Here is a 19,635-nt window from a genome sequence, read left to right on the forward strand (position 1 = left end):
CCATGGTGTATATGTGCCACATTTTCTTAATCCAGTCTATCGTTGTTAGAGCAAAGACTTTTAAGTTAAATACTTGAGCTGGTGCTGTCATTAAAATGCCTTGCAATTACCAGAATCACTTGAACCGTTTCATATCTGCCCAAATGTGAGCTAGTGGGCAAAGAGCATATGAATGGCTAGTGAAGCATTCACAGCTGTTGGTACAAGAAAAATATACATAACTAACCTGGGTTTTCCATCGACATGAAGACAGTTTCTCCTGAGAATGGGAATAGGGTAAGTGTGTCTTCATAGACCATTTTGTGTTTGAAGGTATATCCAGAGAAGAAGACAGAAAGGAAGTCAGTCTGTGCTCCAATGCTTAGAATGTACCAGTATGCCACCTCATGCAAACAAACTGACAACTGCAAACTATCAAAAACATAGCCATTGATGCCTGCAAAAACAATGGGGAAAAGAGATTTAGTCATATCACAGATTTGGTATTTTGGATTGTGATTGTCATGATACAATTAGGAATTATTATATGTTATGCCCATTATCTTATTCCCAGGAAGAGATATTATATCTTCCAAAAAAGTAGATTGTTAATAATCAGTTGGGCCCCAATCCCAATGTGAGGAGACAGTCATAAACCATCATGATAAAGATTAATTTGGATGTTATATGGGGGGCATTTTGATGAGTAGCAGGATGTTTGCATGGTCTTAAAGTATATCCCTTCAAACCGTTTATTAGTTGCAAGGGTGAAAATAATGACTACACAGAGAAGAAACCAGAAAAAAACCTTTGGGTGCTTAAAGTTACCATCTGATGAAGGTTCAGATTCAAGGAAATGAAAGAAGTGGGACAAGTAGTTACTTGTACTAGATCCCTGTACCTCAAGGAAGAAAATGCTATAAATGACAGCATTGGTTGATACAACTGGAATACCAGTTGTAAATTACAGAAATGTGTTTTATCAATTTGAAGTGTCTGTAATTTCATAGCATCACTCTGGTTATGTAAAAGAATATCTTTATTCACAGGAAATGTGTATTAAAGTACTGAGAGGTAAAGGGATGTGATGTCTGCAACTAATTTTCAAATAGAAAATAAGTAACAGAAGTGTGTATGTAAAGAAAAGAAAATGAAAAACAAAATTGCAAAATGTTAAACATTTGTGAATCTGGGTAAAGGGTGTATGTAAGTTCCATGTATTATTCTTGTAACTTTTCTGTACATTTTAAATTATTTCAAACGAAAGAGCTAAGCAAAAGTAACATTGGCCTTAGTCTATAAAAGGAATTGTTTCTGAAAGCCTCTTCCACACATCCATTCATCCATCCATTCAATAAACACTTGTCTACTCTGTTACTAGGTACTGTGTAAGATGGTTGCCCACAAACCACTAAGCAATACTCAGACATTGGCTTAGTATAACTAATTAGTAATTGAAGTTTTTTTCCTATACAGCATTAAGAGATATTATAAAGCTATTATAATTAAAAATGCAGTCTTAATGCAGAATAGATAAATATATAAAACAGAATATAGAGTCCAGAAACTGACAAGATGTAAGTGGAAACTTAATATATAATAAAGGCAGCATCTCCAACCAGTACAGGAAAAAATCAGCTATTTGGTAAATGATAATAGAAAATATGACTATCCACTTGGAAAAAATAGATTCCACTTCATTTCACATAACTAATAAAAGTAAAGTCCTTTTAAATTAACCTGAATTTTGCCTAAGGGTACCTTTGCACTTGAGTCCTTGCACAACAAAGTTGCAGCCTGGCTTAGTTGATGAATAACTGAAAGCCTAATTTAGGAATATGCTTTTATAACAAGCAGCTCAGTCTCAGCCGATTATAGCAGCTGAACTTCCATCAATTGCAGGCAACTAACAGCTTCAAATAAGGCAAAAATGCCCAACTGTAATCAATTAAGCTGTCTCTAAACCTCACTTCCAATTTCTATCCATATTATGTTGCTGGCTGCTGTTCTGTATTTGGTTCTGAGGGCTATCTGATTCCAGAATCATGTATAAAAGCCAATTATAATCTTTAAAATACATTTGTTGTATTTTTGCCTTTTGACACTCCACATGGATTAAATAGTTACATGTCTTTTGTGAAATATATACACACTACTTTTGGGTGATGTACTAGTGGCTAGGGTTGCCATAACGATATACCACAGACTGGGAGGTTTAAATAACAGGAATGTGTTTTCTCACAGTTTTGAACACTAAAATTCCAAGATCAAGGAATTTTGATTTTATATTGGCAGGTTTGGTTTTTACTGAGGCCTCTCCTTGGCTTGGTCTTTCCTCTCTGAATATGCATTCCTGGTGTCTCTGTGTGTACACGTTTCCTCTTCTTTTTTTTTTTTTGAAATGGAATCTCGGTCTGTCTGCCCGTCTGGAGTGCAGTGGTATGATCCCGGCTCACTGCAACCTCCACCTCCTGGGTTCAAGCGATCTCCTGCCTCAGTCTCCCGAGTAGCTGGGACTACAGGAGCTCGCCACCATGTCCAGCTAATTTTTGTATTTTCAGTAGAGATGGGGTTTCACTATGTTGGCCAGGATGGTCTCGATCTCTTGACCTCGTGATCCGCCCGCCTTGGCCTCCCAAAGTGCTGGGATTACAGGCGTGAGCCACCGCGCCCGGCCCTCATTTCCTCTTCTTATAAGGACACTAGTCATATTGGATTAGGGCCCATGGTAACAACCTCATTTTAACTTAATAAACCCCTTAAAGACCGTATCTCCAAATACAGTCACATTCTGAAATACTAGTGTTAGGGCTTCAGCATATGAATTCTAGGGGACGTGATTCAGGACATAACAGGCATATACTAGGAGTGGATTTCCTGAGTCAATAGGGTATGCCTATGTTTGGCTTTTGATACTCCCAAAGTAAGTGCACAAATTTCCATCCTGACCAGAAATGTATGAGAGTTCTGATTACTCTACATCTTTACCAATACTTGGTATGGACAGTCTTTTTAATTTTAGCCATTCTGGTGTATCTCATTGGTGGTTTTGTTTTTTTAATATCATCCTATCCAGTTTATTCCTTAACTTGCATAATGGTTATCTGAAATCACTGGAATGTAAGCTTCCTCAGGCTTAATTACTAGAATGGCTGATGCTTCTCTATCCAGTCTTTTTAAATTTATTTTTTAATTGAAAGGGAAAAATAGAATATATTATGATATACATCACAATGTTTATATATGTACATATTGGAACGAGTAATTTATTAACTGTAGTCACCATAGTGTACAATAGATGTCTTTATTTCTCTTGTCTAACTGGAATTGTGTGGCAAAGTCTTTATCTGTCTGCATTTCTGAAGGACACATTTTCTAGGTAAAGTTTTCTCAGTACTTGGAATATATCATCCCACCCTCTTCTGACCTGTAAAGTTTCTGCCTTATTGGAATTTCCTTGTATGTGGTTTGCTGCTTTTTTGTTGTTGCTTTCAGGATTCTCTCTTTGTCTTTGATATTTGACAGTTTGATTGTAATGTGTCTTCATATAGTCTTGTTTGAATCTAATCTGACTAGAGATCTTTGAGCTTCTTGTACGTGGATATTTACATCTTTCTCCAGATTTGGAAAGTTTTTTGCTATCATTTCTTTAAATACACTTTATTCCATTTTGTCTGTCTCTTCTCCTAGTTACCCACATCAGAAATTTGGTAATCATCCTCAAATCCTCTTAGTCCTTTACCAAACATAGCTAATTATTTACCAAATCATGTGCATTCTATCTTCTAAACAAATCCTGCACATGTTCCTTCCTCTTCATTCCTACTGCAATTTCCCTATCGTTTGTAGGATCCATCTACAAAATAAATAATAAATCCTACAATTTTTTAAAACACAAAATTATAAAACAAACATCTAGGTCATGAAATACAATGTTACTGCTATCCCCACAAAACACGTGTTTATTCTCAAATGAACTCTTTCTAAGAGGTAGCCACTATCTTGTCTTTTATTATAATCATGTCCTTACTAACCTTTATACTTTTCTTCCTCTGTATCCCTAAACTATATAAGTTAATTTTGCCCATTTTTGAACTTTATGTAAATAATGTAATACTGTATATATTCTTTTGACACTTACCGTTTTACTAAAAATTGTCTTTGTGATACTTATTCATATTGTGAATCTTCATTGTCACATGGTATTTCATTGTATGAAAATAGATTATCAATTTTACTGCTAATGGAAATAGGAGTGATTTATGGTTTGGGTCTCTCTCCTCCTGGCCCTTTTTTTTCTTCTTTTCTTATCCCTCTGTCTTAGCATCTTTCTCCCTGGACTCTTCCTCTGAAGATCCTTCCCCTGTGTCTCTTGGTCTCTGCCTTTGTGTCTCTCTCTGTGCTTTCTCAGACTCTTTTTCTCAACTCCAATCTCTTCTTTCTCAATTCCAGACTCTTATCTCCACCAAAAGCTATATTAGAAATCCCAGAGGAATATATATATAGATATCATCTTCAGTGAAATTGTTTTCTGGCTCTGCTTATGTTACTATATCTCTCTAGTTTTAATCACCATCTCCATGAAAATGGGATGGTTTAACTGTCCAGATACTGTGGCAGGTGCACATCCTACTTGGAAAAAGATGTGGTGGGAAATGGAGAAATTATGAATAGAAAAAAATAAAAGAACAAATATCTAGTAAATAACACAATAAGGAAACTATAAAATACAATATTCTATCAGGCTGAAGGAATTCTAAACCAAAGCCATGAGGCTGGAGAGAAGAGGGAGAAAAGGAAAAGCTCTGTGCCACTAGAATTAAATACTAAGACTCTTGCACAAATGTGAAATCTGAATCCTTCAGAAGGAAAGCAATACCCTGAACTATGTAAAAAATAAAAATGCAACTCAAAGGACTAAACAACCTTAAAATTTTTAGAATAATGGATAGTAAAGGACTTTAACTCTGGAGAATAATATATCACTATTACTAGAAATTCAAGCTAAATATGAGGCTCAACCCAAAGTTAAAGGGCCAAAGCTTTGCGATGAGGGGCATAGAATTGTAACATATGCCATATTCTGGTAGGTGAGTATAACCCACATTATAACTTTTCAAGGTTCCCATGCATTTTGTTCAGGATTTTTTTTTTCTTTTGAGACAGAGTCTCCCTCTGTTGTCCAGGCTGGAGTGCAGTGGTGTGATCTTGGCTCACTGCAATCTCCGCCTCCTGGGTTCATGCCATTCTCCTGCCTCAGCCTCCCAAGTAGCTGGGACTACAGGCGCCCGCCACCATGCCCAGCTAATTTTTTGTATTTTTAGTAGAGATGGGGTTTCACCGTGTTAGCCAGGATGGTCTCGATCTCCTGACCTCGTGATCCGCCTGCCTCAGCCTCCCAAAGTGCTGGGATTACAGGCGTGAGCCACCACGCCCGGCCTGTTCAGGATTTTTAGTTGCATCCAGCGGCACACACAGGGAAATGTGTGCTCACTCCATCTTAAACATCTTAAAAATCAGAATTTCAAAAGGCATATATTGGTTTTGAAAAGACTATACTACTTATCCACTAATATAGCATGAGAACACTCTTTTATCCACAAGCCCACTAGTAATTACAATTTTGGCAGTTTGATGGGTATAAAGTGCTATCCTATTGTTATTCTATTTCGCATTTCCCTGTAGGATAGTGCAATTGGAATTTTTTACCATATTTTTGGCCATTCAGATTTGTGGGTATATATAAATATATACACATGTGTATGTATGCAGTGTATGTATGCTGAATTGTGTTCCCCCATCCCAAATTTATACCTTGCAGTCCTAAACCCCAGTACCTCAGCAAGTGACTATACTTGGAGATAGTGTTTTTAAATAGGTAGTTAGTTAAAATAAGGTCATTATGGTGGACCCTAGCCCAACATTACTGGTATCTTTATTAGAAGAGGAGATTAGGACAAAGGTATATAAAGGAGAAAGCATGTGAAAACAAGGGAGAAAGCCATCTACAAGACAAGGAGAGAAGCCTCAGAAGAAACCAACGTTGCCCACATCCTGATCTCAAGCCTCCAGAGTTGTAAGACAATAGATACCTGCTGGTTAAGCCACCCAGTCTGCAGTACTTTGTTATGGCAGCACTAGAAGACTAATACAATGTATGTATGTGTTTATATATGATTATATAATTATAGAGAAAATATGTCTTAAAATATGTTACCTGTGCATGGAACGGTTGGTGAAAAGATGTAATATAGAAGGAGATGGGGAATTAAAAGGGAGGGGGAAATCAAGTAAATATTGAAAGGAAAAAATGGTGACTGGATTTTTAAAATATGGGTTATACGATCACGTGTATTTGAGTAAAAATTATACATTTATAGGTAACATAATTGTTAAATTTATATGCACATACAATTCATTCATTATCTGGACATCACTTTGATTACATCAATTTTTCTCTATTCACCACCCACTGGACTTAAGTGCTGCTTTACTCACTGTGCATGATGTTGGAGGCTTGGAACTCTGGATCCTCAAGCTGCACTCCAGCTGGATTGGGGAGAAAGCGTTGTATATTCTCTGTGAGGTACCAGCTTCGGTTCTCATCAAATACAGAAAACAGGATGACATTCCTCTTGTCTGACATTATCTGTTAATTACATATATTGAAAGGGGTAAAGAAATGCTACTGATGTTGTCAGGTAGGAGCTAGCAGTCTATGATGAAAGTGACGGCATGCATGTGATATATCTAATCCGTTGGTTTAATTCCATTTCCTCTTAGGCATATACCAGGGTTTGGGAGTTGGGGGTGGGTGCTATGAGCAGTGAGTATATGCTTACAACAAATATGTCCCCAGGACAAGAGGGTGACTGATCCCACTGAACTTAGTTTTTTCTGCACCCAAGGCCATATGCTAGCTGATTCTTTTGGTACAGTCTGTAGCCTTATTCTCTTCATGTTCAGATTAGAAGATTTAACTCCTTAAAGAACCAAGTGGTTATTCAGTGCCTTTCTTAAGTTAGTTAAGTCAAATGAGATGATACTGACTTTCCTAAACTTCCATCTAGCAACTGACCTTCCACAAGGCTATAAAAAATTAAAAATAGAAAAACAGAAATCAAATAAGAAAGATAAGGTGAACCACAAAAATCTCAAACAACACTAATACCTTAAATTTTCTGTTTAAAACATTCAAATTTTTTCCAGAAGAGCATTTTGTATATGAACCAGATTTATGAATTAGTCGCTTGCTAATTGGATCTGCTAAGATTTCATATGTAAATGTCACTAATTATGTATAAACTTCATTTTTTATAACCTATAGCTATATAAACCAAAATACTGAAGAGAGGAGATTGGAGAATATAGAATAATATTTCAGTTCTCTTCCCAAAAGTGATGAAAAAACTATAGTTAGGAAAAATCAGTCAGGACAAGTACTTGGCAAAATTTATACTTCTCTGAGTTTATGTGCCATGTGTTTTATTGGCACCAAAGTTCATATACTTTACTCTCTAAACAAATGAAATGTTTTCAGACTAGTAGGGATCTTATGTATCATAAATATAATCAAATGGACACGTAGTCAAGCCTCAGCAATATGGCACTGAGTTGTTCTGGGGCCAAGCAATGAGTTTTGTGAAGAACTAAGCTTTTCTTGTTCAGATAATTTAGCTTTATTTTTTAAAGCAGTAAAAATGGTCCAAATTCTGGCCATATTTTGAAATATTTTATATCTTTCCCTATGTTTTACCCAGAAGTATTTATTAAGCTTTTTTTTTTTTTTTTTAGACAGGGTGTTGCTTTGTCACCCAGGCTCACTGCAGCCTTGACCTCCTGGGCTCAAGCTATCTTCCTACCTCAGCCTCCTGAGTAGGTGGGACTACAGGCACACACCACCATGCCCAGCTAATTTTTCTTTTTTTTTTTTTTGTAGAGACAAGGTCTTACTATTTTGCCCAGGATGGTCTCGAAATCCTGAGCTCAAGCAATCCTCCTGCCTCGGCCTCCCAGTATTTCAATGTAGGTTCTTTTCTATTTTACCTAACTGTTGGCCGGTCTGGGAAATAAAGAGAAAGAGTACAAAAGAGAGAAATTTTACAGCTGGGTCTCCAGGGGTGACATCACATGTCGGCAGTTTCTGTGATGCCCCTGAGCCGCAAAACCAGCAAGTTTTTATTAGCTATTTTCAAAGGGGAGGGAGTGTACGAATAGGGTGTGGGTCACAGAGATCACATGCTTCAAAGGCAATAAAATATCACAATGCAAATGGGGGCATAGCAAGATCACAAGGCCAGGGTGAAATTAGAATTGCTAATGAGGTTCCATGTCCCGCTGTGCACGCATTGTCATTGATAAACATCTTAACAGGAAACAGGGTTCAAGAGCAGACAACCAGTCTGACTAAAATTCGCCAGGCTGGAATTTCCTAATCCTAGCAAGCCTGGGGGCGCAGCAGGAGACCAGGGCATCTTTTATCCCTTATCTTCAACTGCATAAGACAGACACTCCCAGAGCGGCCATTTTAGAGGCCTCCCCCTGGGACTGCATTCTTTTCCCAGGGCTGTTACTTGCTGAGAAAAAGAATTCAGTGATATTTCTCCTATTCGTCTTTGCGAGAAGAGAAATACGACTCTGTTCTGCCTGGCCCTGCAGGCAGTCAGACTTTATGGTTATCTCTCTTGTTCCCTGAAAATCGCTGTTATCCTGTTCTTTTCAAGGTGCCCAGATTTCATATTGTTCAAACACACATGCTTTACAAACAATTTGTGCAGATAACGCAGTTATCACAGGGTCCTGAGGTGACATACATCCTCAGCTTATGAAGATGAAGGGATTAAGAGATTAAAGTAAAGACAGGCATAGGAAATTATAAGAGTATTGATTGGGGAAGTGATAAATGTCCATGAAATCATCACAATTTATGTTCAGAGACTGCAGTAAAGACAGGTGTAAGAAATTATAAAAGTATTAATTTGGGGAACTAATAAATGTCCATGAAATCTTCACAACTTATGTTCTTCTGCCATGGCTTCAGCCGGTCCCTCCGTTTGGGGTCCCTGACTTCCCGCAACAGTGCTACATGCTGCAGACATGTTAATTTTGAGGTACTTTTGAGTCACCCATAATGAGATGCCCATGGAAGAAATCTAGGCTGTAGATATAAATTTGTGGGTCATCTGAAAATAGGTGGTAATTGGACATATAAAGATGGGGAGGATCAGCTAGAGAGAGCTAAATCCCAGACTGGGAATGAGTACTATAGGAAAAATCTAGGGCCTACATTCTATGGCCTATCCATCCAGCAGGCATGTTTACTACACCAAACTCAAATTCAGTAAAAGCTAAGCTCATTTCTTTTACTGACCTATATTGCAAACCATTATATTTTCTTCAGGTTATAAGGGGACATACACTGAGAATGAAACCCAGCACTTGGAAAGGCAAGAACTCACCTGGTTTCCTCTTTGATCTACAGATTCTTTGTAGCAGATGAGAAGAGGGCCAATGAGTCCTGAAGCTAGATCTCTCTCCATATTAATGAAACTAGAGTAATAGCGGGTCAGGCACCGAGGATCTGATTTAGTTGGTCCATCTTCTACAGTCACTGTCCATTTATATTTGAATATTTCTCCTGGCAGAATTGGAAAATCCTTCAAATGTTTTACACCTACCCACAAGCAAAACCAGAAATAGCTCAATTAGAGTACAACAAGCCACATATTGGTAATCATGTTGTTGTTGCAAGCGTTCTATAGATCTGCATGTACATATGAAGTTTCTGAGCAAGTGGAAGCTAAAGTCGCACCTATTATAATTTTAAGATTCAAACAATTTTACACTGTTGGTGGGACTGTGAATTAGTTCAACCATTGTGGAAGTCAGTGTGGCGATTCCTCAGGGATCTAGAACTAGAAATACCATTTGACCCAGCCATCCCATTACTGGGTATATACCCAAAGGACTATAAATCATGCTGCTATAAAGACACATGCACACGTATGTTTATTGTGGCACTATTCACAATAGCAAAGACTTGGAACCAACCTAAATGTCCAACAATGATAGACTGGATTAAGAAAATGTGGCACACATACACCATGGAATACTATGCAGCCATAAAAAATGATGAGTTCGTGTCCTTTGTAGGGACATGGATGAAACTGGAAACCATCATTCTCAGTAAACTATCGCAAGGACAAAAAACCAAACACCGCATGTTCTCACTCATAGGTGGGAATTGAACAATGAGAACTCATGGACACAGGAAGGGGAACATCACACTCCGGGGACTGTTATGGGGTGGCAGGAGGGATATCATTAGGAGATATACCTAATGCTAAATGTCAAGTTAATGGGTGCAGCACACCAACATGGCACATGTATACATATGTAACAAACCTGCACGTTGTGCACATGTACCCTAAAACTTAAAGTATAATAATTATAAAATTTTTTAAAAAAGTAAAAAGCTGTAATTGATTATCCGGTTGACTGTGAAAGTGTCAGGCCTGAATATATGCCAAAGAGCTTGGCATTGGAGTTTTAAGATGTAGTTTCTGACTTCTGTGAGGAAAGGGAGCAAGAACTGAGATCTGCCCTCAGGGTAATGAGTCCTCAGGACAAGAACTGATTTTAGTAATTAAGTCTCATTCTGGGTATGTTTAATACCTGAAGATCCAATCTAAATCAAAATTTTAATTTTATATTCATTCTAAGCTCTTCCTCACCTCACTAAGTTATGCCTGACCTATGGTTAGAGGACCCACAGAAAGGGAATGGTGTTGAGGTCAGGAGTTCGAGACCAGCCTCGTCAACATGGTGAAACCCCATCTCTACTAAAAATACAAAAATTAGCCAGGTGTGGTGGCAGGCACTTGTAATCCCAGCTACTTGGGAGGCTGAGGCATGAGAGTCGCTTGAACCTGGGAGGCAGAGGTTGCAGTGAGCCGATATCATGCCAATGCACTCCAGCCTGGGGGATAGAGCGAGACTCTGCCTCCAAAAAAAAAAAAAAGAAAGAAAGGGAATGGTGTAGTATGTTCTTTCAATATTTCTGAGCCTTCTCTTCCCTTTTCCAGGAGCTGGGGGTGAGGGAGGGTAGGTAATAGAAGAAAGGGCAAACAGACTTTTGTTTAACAGGTCCTGCTGCTCTATCTTTGACAACACTATTTGGTCATCAATGTTCTCTGTGTGGGAGGTGCCCAAATGCTGGTCTTTTCATAGGACACATGTATGGTTTCTTTAGAGTTACCACGGGGACCTCAGCATTACATAGTTCCATGACATGAGAGATGTTTTTCTTCAGCTATCCTTCTGCAACTCTCCTCTCCCCATCAGCTCTTCTTACTTCCAGTGATATATCCAAGACTCTATTGGTTCTGCTATCCCCTCAGCCTGCCTAACTGCCTTCTTGGGCAGAATATCTTCAAAAGGGATAAAGCCCAGCTACTTTCAACAGTATTCACTTGTTACAGAATAAACTCATGTCAAACAGCAGAAAGGTAAACTGCTCCACTCTTGCCCTCTCTTCTTGCCCACTATTATGGGCATTACAGCCTTCAAAATTCTCCATGGAAAAAGCAGGTTACCAGTAACTGTATCCACGTATGCCTCCAAATTTCAGGATACACATTCAAAATCTCCCCAGAACTCTGTCACTATGCCCTTCTTCCATAAAGGAATGCAAATAAAGAATTCTTATCGGCAATAATGAATATTAGAAAACAGGGGAAGGAATATTTTTTTGAGATGCAGTCTTGCTCTGTTGCCCAGGCTGGAGTGCAGTGGTGTGATCTCGGCTCACTGCAAACTTCACCTCCCAGTTTCAAGCAATTCTCCTGTCTCAGCCTCCTGAGTAGCTGGGATCACAGGCACATGCCACAGTGCCCGGCTATTTTTTCTGTATTTTTAGTAGAGATGGGTTTTCACCATGTTGGCCAGGCTGGTCTTGAACTCCTGATCTCAAGTGATCTTCCCGCCTTGGCCTCCCAAAGTGCTGGGATTACAGGCGTGAGCCACCGCACCCAGCGGGAAAATTTTTATAACCAGTCTGTCTGCCCATCATGTGATACTGAAGGATTCAGAAAGTTCACCCTCTATGTACCACATATTTAGAAGCTACTTGAGAATATACTTCCAGAAAAACAAAAGAAGAAATCAAAAAATAGAAATGTACAAGAGAAAAGAAGTTAATGTTGTTAACTGCAAGAATGTCTTTAAGAAGAAAAAGATTTGGTTCCAGCACTTTGGGAGGCCGAGGCAGGCAGATCGCTTGAGCTCAGGAGTTCGAGACCAGCCTGGGCAACAAGGTAACACCCCATTTCCACAAAAAATAAAAATAATAAAAAAAAAATTAGCTGGGCATGATAGTGTGCGCCTGCGGTCCCAGCTACTCAGGAGGCTGAGGTGGGAGGATAGCCTGAGCCTGACAGGCAGAGGTTGCAGTGAGCCAAGACCGTGCCACTGTACTCCAGCCTGGGTGACAGAGTGAGACGCTGTCTCAAAAAAAAAATGAAAGATTTGGATAGCAAGCAACAAATAGAATGATTAAGAAGCTGAAAGGCCTAAGAAATAGGGTTGAAGAAGTCTACATTTCTTTTCCTAATAAAAGAAAACAAAGTCTTACTTCAGGATACACCTTTGTGTTGGGAACATTCCAAGTCCTCTCATCTAGCTATTTGAAAATATATGTCATTGTTGACTACAGTCACCCTACAGTGCTATAGAACATTAGGACTTATGCCTCCTATCTAGCTGGAATTTTGCATCCATTAACCAATGTCTCCCTATTTCCCCCTCCCCTTCCCCTCTTCAGCCTCTATTTTATCTCTGCTTCTATGAGATCAACTTTTTTCCTTCCACATATTATTTTATCTTAATAGTAAAATCACTCGAGCTGTAGAAAAGAGAGCAATCGTAGCATATTACCTAGTTCTGCAGTTAACATTTATAAAAAGAAACTTGCATACTAAAATAATACAAATGCTGTTTTTTAATTTTTTAAGCTTTAGAGAAAATATATAGACAAAGCAAGGAAGAGTTATTTCAAATTACAGTACAAAATGTAAATGTTATCAAGTTTAGTTTTGTAAAAGTAAAGGAATGGCTAGCAGCAGTAGAGAAAAGAAAGGTTTGGGGAAAGGAAAAGTGAGGGGTACAGTTTTTAATATCCTTAATTTATGCAGTATGGAGTCAAAAGATGTTTTCAATCCATGATTGGAAAATATCTTACTAAAAGTTGATGTTTAGTATATTTTTAAAGTTCTAATGATAGCCAATCCAACTGAAAACACTGATAAAACTGAAACAACTCGAATGGAAAGAAGCACAAAACAAAGTAAGTATATAATGTCTAAAGTTGAAAAACAAAGAGTTAGCAGTATAAGTAACTTTTTAGAGATGTAGAGATAACCACCAAAAATCAAAAACACAAATTCTTAAAAATGGATGCCTCTAGGGAGGCAGCCCTTTTGTAGTTTTAAGCATACACATCTATTATTTTGATAAATATTCATCCAAAATTAAATAATAGAATATATATAACATCCAATCTACTAAAAGAAAAAATAAATCTTTAAACAGCAAACAATATAGGAAATAAAAACTGGAGTTGTGAACTATTTAGAAATGAATATGCGAAGAACCCTGAAAATATCAAACTAGATACTGAAAGTGAGAGTGAAACCCTGTTGAGAGAGAGAGAGAGAGAGAGAGCAAGGAAGAGCAATAACATGGAAGCTGCAGCAAAGAATCCTGAAAATATGAAATTAGATACCCAAAGTGTGGAATACCACACTAGATACCAAAAGTGTGGAATGTAGCTGAAAACTGTACTCAGAAAAAAAATTATCTTAAGTGCCAGAAGAACCGGCTTCAAGATTTTAGGGCATTTACAGTACTTGCAGTGGAAAGGTGCCAATCTAATTGGCTGTGAAATATTTGAACATCACCACTAGGTAATAGGAAAAACACATCAGGCGACTCTTCACGAATTTACATGAAACATCACCTGAGGATTCCTATAATTGATTTTTACAACTTTATACTGGAGCTTGAGGTCCGGCCAACAGCTGGAGAAAGGACCAACATAATTTTAGTTGTTATTGATGATATTTATCTCATCTGTATCTACAGGTAAAAAAGAGCTATAAATCGAGGGAATATTTACCTTTTGGTAATCTCCTTGAATACAAAGGACGGACATCAGTGATTCCGTGAGGGTAGATGTTATATGGTCTGCTTGCTTGATTCTTAAATATAATCTGAAAGTATAAGTGAGATCTAAGATCAAATCCTAAAACAACTAGGATCAAAAAGAAAACTGTGGTCTAACTCCAGATAAATAAAAGCGGCCTCTATCTACATTATAGTAATTTGAGGCTAGATAAAACTCAAAATATTTGGTCTTTTCATGAAATTGTCCCTTGGCATGCATGCAGGATTGGTTCCAGGACCCCCGCAGATACCACAATCTGTGATGCTCAAGTCTCTTACTCAAAATGATGTAGCATTTGCATATAACCTATGCATATCCTCTCATGTACTTTAACTCATCTCTAGACTTCTTATAGTACGTAATACAATGTAAATGCTATGTAAATAGTTGTTTTACCGTATTGCTTCTTTGTATTATTATTTATTGTTGTATTATTATCTTTTATTGTTTTGGGGTTGTTTTCTGAATACTTTCAATCAATGGTTGTTTGAATATGAGACTACAAACCCAGTGATACTGAAAAATAAAAATAAAATCTTAAGCATCCCCAAACGACTGAAGAGACCTCTTTCTCAGCCAAGGAGACCCCAGAGACAGCTTAAAAACTGAGTTTCTGACCATGATGGGATGGGAGATCAGGCATGCCTTGTTACATTCTCTCCCTCCCTATTCTGCCGTTAGACTTTCTTTCTTAAGGGTTAAACATAAACCAGTCCTTTCTAAAGACGTGGTGGATTCCCCTCCCTTTGTGCAGTTTTGACGTAACAACTGACCAGCATTCCTTCCTGATGAGAGACCACTGACCATGGACTGGCTCTGGCCAGTTTACAGAGGCCGCCTCTCTGTCCTCTGTTTCATCTTTTGACATATACAGCCTAATTTTCATGCATCTAAATGTTAAGTCTCCACCCCAAAGTGAACATGGAATGTATGTAACATGTATGGTTGCAGGTGCCCCATCATAAATATTCACAGCTCCTCCTGGAACCTGTTAAATATGTATACTTAGCCAACTCATTCAGCATAAATTCCTTTTTTTTTCTTCCAATTTGAATCTCAAAGTTTATTCTTTTTGTTTTTTTTTCAACGATAATTAATTTTATTTGTAAAATTTGGCAATATATAACTAAGAATTAAAATGATTTAAATACAATTTTGAATAGATTAGAAACATCAAACCAAATCAAATAGTATGAAAATTATATCGAAACTTTAAAATATATATATATACATATTTTTTTTTTTATTATACTTTAGGTTTTAGGGTACATGTGCACAATGTGCAGGTTTGTTACATATGTATCCATGTGCCATGTTGATTTCCTGCACCCATTAACTCGTCATTTAGCATTAGGTATATCTCCTAATGCTGTCCCTCCCCCCTCCCCCCACCCCACAACAGTCCCTGGAATGTGATGTTCCCCTTCTTGTGTCCATGAGTTCTCATTGTTCAATTCCCACCTATGAGTGACAACATGCGGTGTTTGGTTTTTTGTCCTTGCGATAGTTTACTGAGAATGATGTTTTCCAGTTTCATCCATGTCCCTACAAAGGACACAAACTCATCATTTTTTATGGCTGCATAGTATTCCATGGTGTATATGTGCCACATTTTCTTAATCCAGTCTATCGTTGTTGGACATTTGGGTTGGTTCCAACTCTTTGCTATTGTGAATAGTGCTGCAATAAACATACGTGTGCATGTGTCTTTATAGCAGCATGATTTATAGTCCTTTGGGTATATACCCAGTAATGGGATGGCTGGGTCAAATGGTATTTCTAGTTCTAGATCCCTGAGGAATCGCCACACTGACTTCCACAATGGTTGAACTAGTTTACAGTCCCACCAACAGTGTAAAAGTGTTCCTATTTCTCCACATCCTCTCCAGCACCTGTTGTTTCCTGTTTTTTTAATGATGGCCATTCTAACTGGTGTGAGATGGTATCTCACTGTGGTTTTGATTTGCATTTCTCTGATGGCCAGTGATGATGAGCATTTCTTCATGTGTTTCTTGGCTGCATAAATGTCTTCTTTTGAGAAGTGTCTGTTCATGTCCTTTGCCCACCTTTTGATGGGGTTGTTTGTTTTTTTCTTGTAAATTTGTTTGAGTTCATTGTAGATTCTGGATATTAGCCCTTTGTCAGATGAGTAGGTTGCAAAAATTTTCTCCCATTCTGTAGGTTGCCTGTTCACTCTGATGGTAGTTTCTTTTGCTGTGCAGAAGCTCTTTAGTTTAATTAGATCCCATTTGTCAATTTTGGCTTTTGTTGCCATTGCTTTTGGTGTTTTAGACATGAAGTCCTTGCCCACGCCTATGTCCTGAATGGTATTGCCTAGGTTTTCTTGTAGGATTTTAATGGTTTTAGGTCTAACATGTAAGTCTTTAATCCATCTTCAATTAATTTTTGTATAAGGTGTAAGGAAGGGATCCAGTTTCAGCTTTCTACATATGGCTAGCCAGTTTTCCCAGCACCATTTATTAAATAGGGAATCCTTTCCCCATTTCTTGTTTTTGTCAGGTTTGTCAAAGATCGGATAGTTGTAGATATGCGGCATCATTTCTGAGGGCCAGAGCAATCAGGCAGGAGAAGGAAATAAAGGGTATTCAATTAGGAAAAGAGGAAGTCAAACTGTCCCTGTTTGCAGATGACATGATTGTATATCTAGAAAATCCCATTGTCTCAGCCCAAAATCTCCTTAAGCTGATTAGCAACTTCAGCAAAGTCTCAGGATACAAAATCAATGTACAAAAATCACAAGCATTCTTGTACACCAATCACAGACAAACAGAGAGCCAAATCATGAGTGAACTCCCATTCACAATTGCTTCAAAGAGAATAAAATACCTAGGAATCCAACTTACAAGGAATGTGAAGGACCTCTTCAAGGAGAACTACAAACCACTGCTCAATGAAATAAAAGAGGATACAAACAAATGGAAGAACATTCCATGCTCATGGGTTGGAAGAATCAATATCGTGAAAATGGCCATACTGCCCAAAGTAATTTATAGATTCAATGCCATCCCCATCAAGCTACCAATGACTTTCTTCACAGAATTGGAAAAAACTACTTTAAAGTTCATATGGAACCAAAAAAGAGCCCGCATCGCCAAGTCAGTCCTAAGCCAAAAGAACAAAGCTGGAGGCATCACGCTACCTGACTTCAAACTATACTACAAGGCTACAGTAACCAAAACAGCATGGTACTGGTACCACGACAGAGATATAGATCAATGGAACAGAACAGAGCCCTCAGAAATGATGCCGCATTCAGCATAAATTCCTATCTCATCCATCCTTCTTCAAAGTGCTTGCTTCCAGTTGCTGCCAGAGGCTACACTTTCCAGCCTGCAGCCCTTTCCACTCCAAATTTACAAACTTAGGATTCTTCAGTTGACGATGTGGAGGGCTGACAGTACTTAGGTTTCTCTCTAAAGGCCCCTTTCCATTTCTTTAAAAATTGTTTCAATTGCTTCAGGAAGTATTCTCTGCAGCTTCTCACACTAATTGAAATTTGGATCTCTGGTGAGGACAATGCTTCCTCTCAGCCTTTATCACTATTTGGGCATTAAATTCGCTGATAATAGAGAAAGAGACAGTGTTTCAGGAGATAAAATCTTCAGTGAATGAGCAGGTATGACCAAGAGGACAGTTGATTACAGTATTAAGCAAGGGTAGCAGGTGGTATTGCCTGATTGCACCAGCTTTAAAAGAAAACAAAGGCCTAGGTGCAGTGGCTCATGCCAGCAATTTGGGAGGCTGAGGCAGGAGGATCTTTTGAGCCCAGGATTTCAAGACCAGCCTGGATAACACAGTGAGACCTCATCTCTACAAAAAATAAAAAAATTAGCTAGGCATGGTGGTGCATGCCTGTAGTCCCAGCTACTTGGGAGGCTGAGGTGGGAGGATCACTTGAGCCCAGGAAGTCGAGGCTGCAGTAGTGAGCTGTGATCACACCACAGCACCCCAGCCTGGGTGACATAATGAGACCCTATCTCGAGAAAGAGACAGAGAGACAGAGACAGAGAGAGAGAGAGAGAGAGAGAGAGAATGGAAGAGCAATAACATGGAAGCTGCAGTGAAGAACCCTGAAAATATCAATCCCACCTCCAGATCTGAGGTGTGTGATATGAGGATAAAAATGCAACTTCCACTTCTGCTCTTGTCTTAAAACCCAGTCATTCTTCCTATCCAAGAGCATGGAATGTTCTTCAGTTTGTTTGTGTCCTCTTTTGTTTCACTGAGCAGTGGTTTGTAGTTCTCCTTGAAGAGGTCCTTCACATCCCTTGTAAGCTGGATTCCTAGGTATTTTATTCTCTTTGAAGCAATTGTGAACGGGAGTTCACTCATGATTTGGCTCTCTGTTTGTCTGTTATTGGTGTATAAGAATGCTTGTGATTTTTGCACATTGGTTTTGTATCCTGAGACTTTGCTGAAGTTGCTTATCAGCTTAAGGAGATTTTGGGCTGAGACAATGGGGTTTTCTAGATATACAATCATGTCATCTGCAAACAGGGACATTTTTATGGCTGCATAGTATTCCATGGTGTATATGTGCCACATTTTCTTAATCCAGTCTATCATTGATGGACATTTGGGTTGGTTCCAAATCTTTGCTATTGTGAATAATGCCACAATACATATATGTGTGCATGTGTCTTTATAGCAGCATGATTTATAATCCTTTGGGTATATACCCAGTAATGGGATGGCTGGGTCAAATGGTTTTTCTTTTTTTGCTTGTTGGTTTTGGTGTCCTATCCAATAAACTATTGTCTAATTCAAGATCACAAAGATTTATCCTGTTATTTTCTTATAATTTTGTAGTTTTAGCTCTTACATTTTATCTTTGATCCATTTTGAGGTAATGTTTAAGTGTAGGATTCAGCATGGTATCCAGAGCATAACCTGAATAAATCAAAGAATGAGGTAGATCTATATATGTTGACATGAAATGATATCCAAAATATATTGTTACTTTTTTTTTTTGAGACAGAGTCTCACTCTGTTGCCCAGGGTGGAGTGCAGTGGTGCGATCTCAGCTCACTGCAACCTCCACCTCCCAGATTCAAGCGATTCTCCTGCCTCAGCCTCCAGAGTAGCTGGGACTACAGGCATGCACCACCATGCCTGGCTAATTCAAAATATATTGTTACTTTTTAAAAAGCAAGGTACAGACCAATTTACACTGCTCTTGTTTTTGTGTGAAATGCACACACACACAGACACATACACACACATTCGTACATGTATGCACTACTTCTGGAGGGGAGTATACAAACCCACAGCAATGACTGTCTGTCAGACTATGGGGTTGGAAGTCCAAGAGGGAGGAAAATTTACATTTTATTGTATGCTCTTGTTTATCTATTTTTAAATTAACCAGTAAATGTAACTCAAAATACACAAAAAATACCCTATAAATATGTACA

General features: G+C 38.3%; 1 protein-coding gene across 1 annotated transcript in view; it reads right to left on the reverse strand.

Moving 5' to 3' along the window:
* The window catches only part of F8 (coagulation factor VIII), a 205,196-nt gene that overhangs the window by 116,974 nt on the left and 68,587 nt on the right, over positions 1-19,635 (reverse strand). The window contains exons 10-13 of the mRNA XM_003279331.4: positions 14,153-14,246; positions 9,438-9,652; positions 6,478-6,628; positions 227-436 (exon numbers count right to left, since the gene is read on the reverse strand). Coding sequence (XP_003279379.1) covers positions 227-436; positions 6,478-6,628; positions 9,438-9,652; positions 14,153-14,246 — 670 coding nt within the window. The remainder of the gene's footprint in view (positions 1-226; positions 437-6,477; positions 6,629-9,437; positions 9,653-14,152; positions 14,247-19,635) is intronic.

Source organism: Nomascus leucogenys, chromosome X (genome assembly GCF_006542625.1).
Source record: "Nomascus leucogenys isolate Asia chromosome X, Asia_NLE_v1, whole genome shotgun sequence".
In the NCBI taxonomy this organism is placed as follows: domain Eukaryota; kingdom Metazoa; phylum Chordata; class Mammalia; order Primates; family Hylobatidae; genus Nomascus; species Nomascus leucogenys.